At 59.5% G+C, this 11,506-nt stretch overlaps 1 protein-coding gene across 1 annotated transcript; it reads right to left on the bottom strand.

Moving 5' to 3' along the window:
• Znf469 (zinc finger protein 469) lies at positions 1-11,263 on the bottom strand. The gene has a single exon (XM_021171133.2). The coding sequence runs from the start codon at positions 11,261-11,263 to the stop codon at positions 38-40; it is 11,226 nt and encodes a 3,741-aa protein (XP_021026792.1). The 3' UTR covers positions 1-37.
• Between the last annotated feature and the right edge of the window lie 243 nt (positions 11,264-11,506).

The following is an 11,506-nucleotide window of genomic DNA, read 5'->3' as shown; positions in this document are numbered from 1 at the left end:
CCCATCAGCTGGGCACCCATGCATCCTCTCTTCTGGGTCACTGGGAACTGTCCTTCTTCAGAGGGATTTTGAAGCTGGTCAGCTTCTGTCCAAACAGCTGACTGAGGAGGTCGCTCTGGGCTTCTGCAGTCCGGCGGTCTCGGGGCTCCATAGGTGCAACACCACCGCCATGGAGAGCTCTGACCCTTTTGTAGGGCCTGGACAGGGCTCTTGCCTGAGGCAAAGAGCCCTTTTCTGAAGTGTGGCCTGGATCCCCTTTCTGCTGTGCTGATGGCTGTGGCCTCACCCTGCTGCTCTGGCCACTGGGTCTCGACTTGACAGGGGGAACTCGGCTGGGAGTTGCTTGCTTTCGGGGGGCCCTGGATGACTTGTCGGGGGCTGAGGGGGCTTTCCCAGTGTTTCCCACGCTTCCATGTCTGCCCAGTCCCAGGGCCTGGCCCTTCCTTTGTCTTCCATGGCTTTCTCTTTTCTCCCTGGGACTTGAATGCACTTGGACCCCCTGATGAACAGCATCCCCAGGCCCCCTGGTGCTACCCTTGGTGTGAGCTCGAGGTGGGGGCTGGTCCGGGGTGGAGCTCGCCCAGCTAGGACAGCTGGGCTCAGTAGGGGTGGAGGCCATCTCACTTTGGAGCTGCCCACTGGTTGGCTGGGGCTGGCTGCCACCCCCAGTCTGAGTGCCAGGCTGGAGCCCCCCACTGCTCTGAGAGCTGGCTCGCAGTTTACTTTTAGAAGTGTTGGGCTTTACCCTGTCCTCAGGACTCAAGACCAGCTCTCCGGCTGGGATCCCCATCCCTCCTGGTTTTCGGGGTGGTACTGGTGGCTTCAGTGCTTTCTTGGTGGGCTCTGCTGCTCTGTGATGGGAGGTACTTGAGTAGGCTCCTGGTTTGGTGGCATTGCCCTTCTGGGAGGGACCCTCTATTCTCCCGTCAGGTGCCATGTGGTGTGTGGTCACTAGCCTCTCCTGGAGCTGAGAGGGGTCCCCTGGGGAACACCCAGGGGCACACTTGTCTCCGTTGCCTGGACTCTTGTGTTTTCCTGGGAACAGCTGAAGGGCCCTCTTTCCCCCTACCAGAGTCTGCCATTTACATGGCTCAAGGCTTCCCAAGGAAGCCTCGTGTTCTGGTTTCTCCAGGGTTCTGTTCAGCTTGCAGCAGCCGCCTGTACCTTCAGCTGAGGCAGCTGAGAAAGAAGACAGAGAAGGAGGTGGAAGATCCTGGCCACTCAGTGGTAGGTTGTTCCCCCTGGGTGAGTGGTCTGCCTGGTCCACAGGGTTCTCTTGAGAACTGGGCTGGTCCAGGATGAGGCTAGGCGCTAGGGGCAGTGTAGGAAGGGACACCTCACTTGGTGTAGGGCTGGTTGTGGAGGGGATTCTGTCAGTGCTGAGCTCAGGGGGGCTGGAGGGCGCCATCAACCTGTGCTGCTTGCTGGGTAGCACATCCTGGGAGACACGGGCCTTCCTCCTAGGAACCCCTGGCCGCTTAACACTGCGGAGTGTGAAGGGCTGCAGGCCGCAACTCAAGTGCTTGCCCATGTGCCTGTCGAATTGCTCCTTCTTTGCAAAGGTGTAGTTGCAGGAGCTGCAGACAAAGGACCTCCTGATGACGTGCATGACATTGGCGCAGAGCTCACAGGCATAGAGAGGCATGTGTGGGAGCTCCTTCTCCTCTGTCACCCCGTGGGTCAGGCCCAGGTGCACCTTCAGCTCCCAGGGCTCAGGGTAGACCTGCGGGCACCGGGGACACAGGTAGACGCGCTGTGGGCTGTGCACCGCCAGGTGGCGCTGCAGCTTGAAGGGCTTGGGGAACTGCTTCCCACAGTGGTGGCAGTCACGGGAGGGGTCCTTGCAGTCCTCGTGCACTGGTACAGCTTGGAGCGGGGACTCGCCGTGGGACCAAGGGTCTGGGGACGGGGCGGGGGGCGTCTTGGCAGAGTCAGAGCAGGTGGCAGAGCTGCTGGTCAGAACGGATAGGCTGCCTCCTTCGGCGCCATCTTGGCTGGGGGTGACCGAGGCACGTGCCTTGCGCTTCATCCTTCTTGGGGTTTTCTTTCCAGCTTCTCCTTCCTGCTCCGATGGCTCCCCACTGGCCTTGCCGATCGAGCGCTTGGTCCTCTGGGGTTTGGATGCTTGCTCCACAATGGTGTTCAGGAAGTGCGTGAGGGTGCTTTCCCCTTCCAAGCACCCGGGCAGGTCTCCCAAGGCTCGCCGCGCCTGGCCATTTCGGGCAAAGCGGGCTGCGTGCTCCCGAAGGTGCTGGTTGTACATCCAGACATCAGCCACCTCCTTCAGGCACATGCCACAGGCCCACGGCCCTGCTTTGCCCTGCACGTGCTTCTCCCACAAGTGCTCCCGCAGACGCTCCCGGGAGCTGAATCTGCGCTCCACGCACAGGTAGCAAGTCGGGGGCGGCGAGGGGCTGTGCGACAGCTTATGGAGATCCAGCTCGCCCAGGCTATGGAACCGCTGGAAGCACACCCTGCACTTGTAGGAGGCCCTCCTGCCCTTCACCCGCAGGTCTCTGCCTTTGGCTCGTCTGGCCCGGGCAGTTCCCTCCATTCTTTTGTCTGGAGGGCCCTGTGAATTTGCTGTGGCCTGGAAGTCTAGGGCGCCTGGGTTAGGGAGTTCAACAAGGTCACTACAAGGTCTCAGAAAGCACAGGTCTTGTATCTCCAGCTGGGTGCTGAGAACCTCAAAGTCCTTAACGTAAAGTGGGGGCAGGCTGGCATTTCCCGGAGGCCTGTTGTCATGTTCCCTTTCCAGGTTAGGGGGTTCCGGGCTCATGTCTCCAACAGAAGAGGCTGTCTCACAGGCTGGGCTACAGGGTTCCAGGTCCCGCCAGGCTGCTGGGACCATGTGCAGCTGCGGGATGGGCTCTGACCATTCATCTTGGTTCTCCACCAAGCAGGAGGGCTTCTCCTCCATGCAGCTGGTTTGCCTGTCGGATTCCAGGGCCCACAGGCTGAGGCTGGGGGTCCATGGGTCAAGGCCAGGTGTCTTATTGCTTAGAAGGCCATCGAGGAGGAGGGACTCGGGCAAACTCATGACTTCATCATCCCACACATCCTCTTCCTCGCGGGACAGGCAGAGAGAGCCCGAGTCACTGAGATCGGTGGGCAGGCGCGTGGAGCTGAGTGAGACACTGTTTATCACCTCAGCGATGGGCTCCTTCGGTGATGGGCACTTTGACCTTTTGCAGCGCTTCCCATAGACGCGTAGGTTCTTCTGAGTGAGGCGGCCATCCAGGGGGAAGAGCTGAGAGAAGGAGATGTCATCATCGAACAAGTCTGGAGGTTCCCTTTGCTCTGGGCTAGGGGCGCCATCTGACCCGTGGACTCCATTCTGGGTTTCCGGGTCTTTGATAGGCACCTTGGGGTAGCTACTGATGGTGCTGTCCACTTCAGAACTGTGTGTCCTGTCAGGTAAGTCAGGTGTCCCTTTCCCAGTACCCACATCGGACCTGCCTTTGACTCCTGTGCGGTCCTCTGCAGGCTGGCTCTCAATAGCCCGTGAAGGTTCTCCACTAATGTCCGATGCCGCGGCCTCTTCTGGTCCCCAGAACCACTGTGTCCAGGTGGCCTTCTGTTCCACTGGATGCTCCTGGGGGGCCTTCTGTGCTGGTACCTCCTCTGTACACAGGGCCCCTGGGCCAACATCTTCAGCATCTTCCAGTGCTCTGGGTCCTCCTGTGGAGGGTGGAGGTGGAGGCCTGACAGCTGGCCTGCATCCTCCCTCAGGCGAGAGGCTCAGGGGAATGAGAGGATGGCCACAGGTGGTTGGTGTGTCTGAAGTCACGTGGGTAGCGCCTCTAGGACCATGCTTCTGCCTCCTTGCCCTCAGCTTTCCCCCTTTCCTGTTAGGTTTCCCCTCTGGGTGGCTGGGGGAATCGGCAGGCTCCCCTTGCCTCTTGCCCCTCACTTCTGTCTGGTCGGGATGGAGTTGGTCTGCTCCCCTTGGTTTTGAGGCAGGAATCTTTGCACTCTCTCCTTGCTCAATGAGGTCTGGGGTGGGTGGGTGCTGGCTGAGGGGAGTGTCTAGTGTCCCAGCTCCCTCAGATTTCTCACTAGTCCTTTTTAGTATCTCAGGACCCATGGTGTCCTGGAGGGGAGGTGGTCCAGAAGAGCGGCCAGCCCCCAGGGCCGGGCGACTCGGTCTTCCCTTCCCAGGCATCTTGCGGCTTTTCTTCCCAGGAGTCTGGCATGCTTTGGTCATGGGATCTGAAGGCTGGCCAGCAGGCACGAGCATGGGGCTCAGCAGGGATCTAGGTTCCCTTTGTGGCCGGTGCTTCCTGGCTTTGTGCCGGCTTAAGCCCGCTTTGGAGCGGAAGGAGGCTGAGCAGAGCTGGCAGGTCTCGGGTAGCTCAGCTGGGGTCTGCTCTGCATGCTCTGGCTTTTTGTTCAATCCACGGGGTCTCCGTTTATGGTCTTGGGGGTCGGAGGAGTCCTTCTGGGGAGGGCGATGGGAGATACTGATATGGTTCTGAGGGGAGTTAGACTTGGAGTCACTGGATGTGCCACTCAGAGGAGTTTCTAGGGTCAAGTGGAGCCCTGTGGGCATGCCTCGGGCACTGGCTCTGGCTACCTTTGTCACATTGCAGTGTCTTGTCCCAGGTGTTTCTGGGTTGTCCTGTTCCTTGATGCTGACGTCTGCCCCATCTTGGCAGATTTGAGAGTCTGGCCCTGTAGTCTCCAGTGTGGCAAGGTCTGTGGGCACAGCTATAATGCCGCGGCCTTCCCTGTGGCCAGGGCAAGGAGTGCTGCTCTCGGGCCCTAAGGAAGGGCCCTTGTAGTATGTCCTTTCTGGGTTGCTGAGGGATGGGGCTCCCATGCAGTGGGGGGCTGGCACCTCAAGTGTCTCACCTGAATCTAGGCCATCTTTGGGGGCAATGCTGGTCAGAGGGGCAGCTTCGATGGTCATTTTAGGGGAGCTGGGATCCCCTAGGGGAGGAGCGGAGGAATGGGCAGGAGATAGCCTCAGCTCCTCTTTTCCAGAATCTTCTAATGTTCTTACTGTGATGCCCTTGGGGCTGTTCCTCTCTAGTAATACAGGGGCCGAGAAACTGATGGAGCCCAGTGAGCCTACGGGAGGGTCCTTGGGACTGCTGGTCCCCAGCAGAGAGTGCTGGGATAAAGGCTCTTCAGGGCCACAGCAGCTTGTTACCAATAGTGTAGGGGATGCTGGGGGCTCAGCATCTTTGGTGGTTAGGCCATAACTGGCACCCAGAGGTACCAAGACAGGACAGGTTGGCTGATGATCGGGGCTGGGTAGGTCTCTGTGGGAGGAAGGTGCTGGTGGCTTACTAGGCTTGACTCTGGTCTCAGGGTCTTCCTGGGGCATCGGCTCAAGGTCACTGGGAGTAGGTGTGGCTTGGGGCCTGGTGGAGAAGACACGTGTGGCCAGGTCTCTATCAGAGGGAGTGGGATTCTCCTGGCTAAACAATGGCTGTGGGCTGGCTGCCTTCTCTGGGCTTCTCTCTGCAGGCTCCTTCTGGAGAGGGCAAGCCTTCTGGATTGGAAGCAAGGATGTGCTATCAGGGTCGGTGGGGCTGGTGGAGAACAGTGCTTGTCTCCTAAGGCCCCGGGCTGCTCTGTTCCCCTGGCGTGGCCTTCTGCCCCTGGCCGGCCTAGCTTCCAAATGGGCACTGACCTTGGTGAGCGTGTTTGGGTCCCCCAGGCTCCTCCAGCTTTTTGGCCGGAGTCTGTTGGCTTGACCCTGGCCCTTGATCTTTTCAGGTTGACCAGGTGAGCCAAGACGTCCATCTGCCTTGGACCTCAGCTGCTTCTGGATGTTTGCAGGAAGAGCTGACATGTTTACAGCCCTTGAGGAATCCTCTTTCATACTGGCCCCTCCTGTCACTGAGGGGTCCCCAGGCTGAAGGCCCTGGGTATTCTCTTTGCTCTTGGCTGTAGCATCCAGGACCTGACGCAGAGGAAAAGAACAGCAGGCTGGTTCCTGGTGCCTCTGTCCAATGCTGGCACTGGGCTCCCAGGGAGGATCTGGCACGGGATGAGACCAAGCCCTACCACCACTTTGAAGGGTGGATCGTGGAGAGGTCCCTGCAGGTGCAGACACCTCCTTGAAGCCCAGGTCCTTGGCAACAGGCTTGTTAAGCACAGCTCCTATACAACTCCCTGCCTGGTCTTCAGGGTGTCCCTTAGAGCCATGGCTGAGACTGGCACTTGGAAGGGAGGTGACTTCCTCATCACTCTTAAGTATCAAGTTGGGTTCTAGGGCCAGGTGGGTACTGGGGCTGTTGAATCCTTCCTGTGCAGGGGAAGTTGGGCAGGGCTCCTGGGCCTCACAGAATGGGTCCAGAGAATGTCCTCTTGTGTGTTTACCAGGAAGCAGCAGTGGGGCATTCGCGTTCTGGGTCCCAGGGGCTTCATTATTTTTAGGAAACAAAAGCCCATGCTTCGGGCTGTCCTTGGTTAAACTCCCCGCATGCGGCAAGGCCACCTGTTGGTTGCTGGAGTCAGGCAGGTGGTCACTTAGGGGGATCTGACTGTCTGCATTGGGGATAATGGTCTCCCGCGTTCTCTGAAGACTGAGTGTGAATCCTTCCAGGCTGAGGGGAGCCCCGGATCCTGGGTTCTCCTGGATACCACGGGGACGTGCTGCTTTTTCTGTGTGGCAGGAAGCTGGGTAGGGCCACTGTTTCTGGGGGTTCTTCAGGGCCCTTTCCTGCTGTGAACTCGATCCCTCAAGACCTGTAATGTCTTCTGCTGGCTCCCTCTGGGGTGAGGTGGCTGGATTTGTGGGTAGAAGGGAGGCCTGCTTTGGGCTTGTGTCCATCTTGCCTTCCTGTGTAGCTTCCTCCGGTTCTCTGGAGGTCCTCACTGTGCTCCTTCCCCCCTGCAGTTGGCTTTCTAATTCAGTCACCAATCTTTTGATCTCCAGTTCGTCCTCACACAGATTGCTCGTAAGGGTAAGGCTACATTCACTTCCCTTTTCAGGCACAGTGAGAGGGCGGGGAGGCACCGTCTGTTCTGAGGGACACTGCTTGTTGTCTGTCTTTCCCTTGGAGAGACCAGGAAAGGAGCCAGGCAGCACTGGAGAAATTTCCTCCAGCAGCAAGAATGGCGGGTACAGAGGATCTGCCAGAGGTTTCTTAGGGAGAGGGTCAGGACCTGCCAATGGTCCATGGGTGACCCTGTTTGCTGACAAGCTGTCATAGAGTGGTGGGTCAAATCCGTCCTCAGGCAGCCCTGCAAACAGGGATGTGGACTCTAAGGTCAGTGGCGAATGCACCTTCCCTGGGTCTGTTTCAACTGGGTAGGGTGGACTCTTGGGTGGTGTTGACTCAAGGGTCTCCATACCGTCCTGGCTAAGGTAGCAGCTTCGGGCAGCCATTGGGTCCATAGCTAAAGGCTTGGTGTACAGATCATCAGGGAAACAGTAGGCTAGATCCTTGGATCCAAGGAACAATTCACAGGAGGTGTCACTGTTAGGCGGGGGTCCTCTTTTGGCAGCTGGACACTCTATAGAGTGCCTGTCACAGTGGTCAGGGTCACAACCAGGACTCGAGTTCTTGAAAACCGGGAGGCTAGATTCAGTGTAGAACATGTCTGCCACCTTATCGATGGGTACCAGGCACCTTCCAGGCTGGGAGGCAGAGTCCTCTCTGGTATGCAAAGTGGGGGGCTTCACGCATCCAGAAGTGCCCAGAAGACAGCCTGCATCTGGTACTGGCATGCTGTTTCCCAATAGTGTTTCAGGGTGGCTCCCTGATGGACTGCCAGCCCGTGCTGGCACTGGAGCAGCGGGTCTGGGGCTTTCCCCACCACAGTGAGCTGGAGAACTGGGTCTCTCTCTGAGCTCAGTGGCGTCAGCAGCAACTTCAGGCTTCTCGCCCTCCCGGGGGAAGTCCAGGGCCGCATGGTTTTTCTCCTGGGTCTTGGTGGTGGCGAGGACCTGGGGAGGATGTTTTGGGGCTATTATGGGATGGCCACGATGCTCAAGTCCTCTTTCCACAGAGACTTCTCCAGCATCTGAACTCGGCAACAGGCTTCGCGTCCTTGGAGTGGGAGAGCCCCCATTCTCACCAGCCTCCTGCCGCATGACCTTCCTTGGGTTCTGGGTCAAATCTTCTTTCTTCCTCTTCTTGCCCTGGCGCCACCGTTGGCGGCTGTGGGGGGAACAGCCTTGGGCAGGACCCCCCAAATCCCGCCGCTGCTGCATACCAGCCTCCTCCTCAGATTCAGAGGCACAGCCTTGCCCGCTGAGCCTGCCCTCCTGGGTGCTAGGTGGCCTTCCAGGCGGCGGGGGGACATGGGAGACCTGGTTCCGTGGTGCCTGCTGCCCATGGCGCCTGTTTTTCTGCCGCACTATCTTGTGGATGAGTTCCTTGCTCCAGGAGCCGCCCCGCCCCCTCCTCTTCCTGGAGTCCTTCCCAGAGGGCAGCTGCAGGTGCTTGGAGCTCCGCATCTCTTTGGAGGTGGCTCTGGAGATGCTGTGATCTGCACGAGTGTGGCCCTTGCGAGTCTGACTTTTGCGAGCCTGGGGCCGGGGACGTTCTGCACTGTGGCCCTTCTTTCTTGGCCTCAGGCAGATGGCTTTGGCCTGACTGTTAGTACCTTTGGCCACACCGGGCTCTTTCAGAAACAACTTGAATTGCTTCCCTCTCCTCTGCTGCCTGACCAGGGTGGTCGCATCTGCCTCTGCAGATGCAAGGCCCAGGGAACGGGTTTTGGGCCTGTTTCGGGCTGGGTGGCTCCTGTTTCCAGTGCAGGGGGCTTGGGGTTCTGGCACAGCAGCTTTGGATGGGAGCTGGGGCTGGGTACCATTCTTGGAAATTGATCCCACCTGGTTGTTGAGAGGATGCCCAGTGCTGGGCCCCCTGGAGCCTGAAGGCTCCTCATCAGCAAAGACATCAATGAAGCTGCTGTCTATCTCAGGATTATCTGATTGGTACTCCATGCCGTTGAGAGCCTCGGTGATGAGCCTGTCCAGCTTAGCGTCATCTTCCATGTCAAGGTCCGAGGTGGGGAGTGGGAAGGAGGTGACAGCTGGGTCATCTCTGGTTAGCAGGAAGGGGACAGTCTGGTTGTGTTCAAGCAAGGCCGAGTGTGCATCGGTGGGTGCCTTTGAGGTGGTGGTGGGTGTGGGGAGCCCTGGGGGCTGCAGAGAGCCATCCTTGGTCTTGGTTAACAGGAGGCTGCAGAGTGGCCTGTGTTCCAGGAAGGCCGCGAGGCTGCTATAGTTTCGATCGCACTGCCTGCAGGTCAGTAGGACATCCAGCTGGTCCAGGCTGGCGCTGCTCAGGGAGAAGTGCTGGGCTGAGTAAGGTGGCGGTGGCGGTGGAGGTGACAGCAAGGGGCTCTTGTGGGAGAATGGGGCTCCCTCCTGGCTCTTGAAGGCATCCTCAGCCCCTGGTCCCTCTGTGGGGAGAGGGAAGGCTTTGGCTGTCTCGGATTGATAGCGTGTGGGGAGGGTGTATGTGGGCTCTGGGGAAGGGAAGGGGCTGCTGGTCTCCTGGGAATGGGTGGGAGGCAGGAAGAAGGCTGGGGACCTGAGGGGTCCAGGCTGCTGGCTGTCTTCAGAGCTGGGGTTGGCTGGGCTGCTTGAGGGTGGTGACAGGGATGAACAGGTACTGCTGCTGGCTGTGTTGGTCGCAGGTGAGGGAAGAGGAGATTCACTGGGTGAAGCCCCCACCACCCTAGGTGGGGGCAGGCTGAGGGCCCCCTGGGGTGACATTTGGGGTTGGGCTCCCCCAAAGAACAGGGGCTGTGTCCCAGGGTCCTTCAGCCCACCATAGGCTAGCAGCCTTGGGGAACTGCTTGGCTGGCCTGGGCTGCTCCTGAGAGCTGACTCTCCAGGCCTGGGGATTGTATTCAAAGTACCCAGGGTTCCTGGGCTGTCCCCCTGCCACTCAGAAGACCCCCTGGGGAAGGTCAGTCGGCTCAGTACCCCCATTTGGTGGGAATTCGGCCCAGGGGTCGTAAGCACCGGGGACCAGGGTAGCGGGGGACTGTGGGGGAGGCAGAGCTGCTGCTGGCTTTCAAAGAAGGCAGTCCTGGCAGCAGCTGCGGGGTCCAGGGTAGACGTGGGGTAAGGAGGAACTGCTGTTGTATCCCACAGCTGGGGCAGATGGGTGGGTGGTGGCCCAGGAGTGGGCAGCTCTGTGTCCAGCGATGCTGGGCTGGTACCCACCCCATTCGCTCCATACCCCTGCCCTGGAAAGTGCCTCTGGGGTGGAGGATTTGGGAGGCCTCTGGGGCTCCCCAGCCCATCGTGAGTGGGAGGGAGCTCTTCAGGAATGCCTTTGGTCAGGCTTTTGTGCAAACTATCATGGAAGGGGCTCGGGAGCAAGCGAGCAGCACCAGGTGGTGAGAGGGCGCCTCCGAGATCACTGGGAGCGCTGGCTCCCCCTGACGGGCCTGGGTTGCAAGGCAGGGATGGGTAGGCAGGGTTTGTACCCAGGGCCTCCTCAGACCATGCTACCAGGGGCTGGTGGAAGGTGAACAACATTGTCCCAGCTGTCCTCTCATGCTGGACTGTCTCTACAGGGAAGGGGTAGGGGGCAGAGACCCCCTGGGGGCTGCTAGGCCTGCTGCCTTCAGGGAAGGGCTTGGGCTCTGCAGAGGAGACCCCAAAATTAGCACCTGGGAAGCTGTTTTCAGCAGCAGGAGGCCAGGGGTTGGTCCCAATGGCCTGGAGGTTAGTGCCAGAAGCATGCCTATGGGGGCTGGTGCCATCGCTCTGGGGGGCCCTCCGGGGTAAGGACCCGGGGGTGGCACTTGGTGAGGTACAGTTGGTGGAGGTAAAGCTGGAAGAGGCCTCCTGAAAGCACCTTTGGGAGCTATTCTCTTCTGGGGAGGGCAGGGCCTCGGCCCTTGGGATGCCAGGCCTGTGGCGGGCTCTGGTCTTTTGGCCTTGAGGAACCTTGGTATCTGACACCTGGGGGGCTTCATGATGCAGATCCTTGAGCGGCTCACCCAGGATGCATCTGATCCTCGAAGGACTCAGGCTGTGGAGCTGGGGGTGGCCGCTCTCCATCCTGCTGGCCGGCCATGGGTAAACATGTGTACAGCTCCGTGCTGCTGGGGCCTGCACTCTCAGGATCAGGTCCTCTTGCTCCACATCTTTGGCCTGACTCAGCTGGGCTTCCGGGGAACCTTGGGCCTTGCTGCCATCATCTCTCATGCCGTGGGTGGTCCTGCTGGCAGAGCCGTGGTCCTTGAGGGGGTGCTGAGAGGGGCACCCTAGACTCCTGGCAATTTGGCAGGGCTGTAAGTCTCTGGGCAAAGTTGGGGGCCGCTCTCCTGGCATGGCCCCGCCGTCCCGGATGCTAGGAGGATGTAGTGATTGGAGGAGGAGCCCAGGTAATGGGCTGCCTGGCCATCCTCACCCCCTGGTGGGGCTCACGGAAGCCTATACTCATGGTCCTGTGTGGAGCCTGCAAGGAGAAGACAGAAATGAGCTGCAGGGTCATGGTGGCTGGATCTCCTGCGGGGAGGGCCAGGGATCCCATGCTAGACTTTGTACCCTCCTGTGGACAGAAGCAGCAATCAC

This window comes from Mus caroli, chromosome 8 (genome assembly GCF_900094665.2).
Source record: "Mus caroli chromosome 8, CAROLI_EIJ_v1.1, whole genome shotgun sequence".
Classification (NCBI taxonomy): Eukaryota; Metazoa; Chordata; class Mammalia; order Rodentia; family Muridae; genus Mus; species Mus caroli.
Note: the sequence above shows the minus strand (reverse complement) of the source record. Positions and strands in the feature narration are given on the sequence as shown.

Excerpts from the sequence above, each read along its gene's own strand:
- Znf469 (XM_021171133.2), bottom strand. The coding sequence starts at position 11,263 with ATGCCAGGAGAGCGGCCCCCAACTTTGCCCAGAGACTTACAGCCCTGC.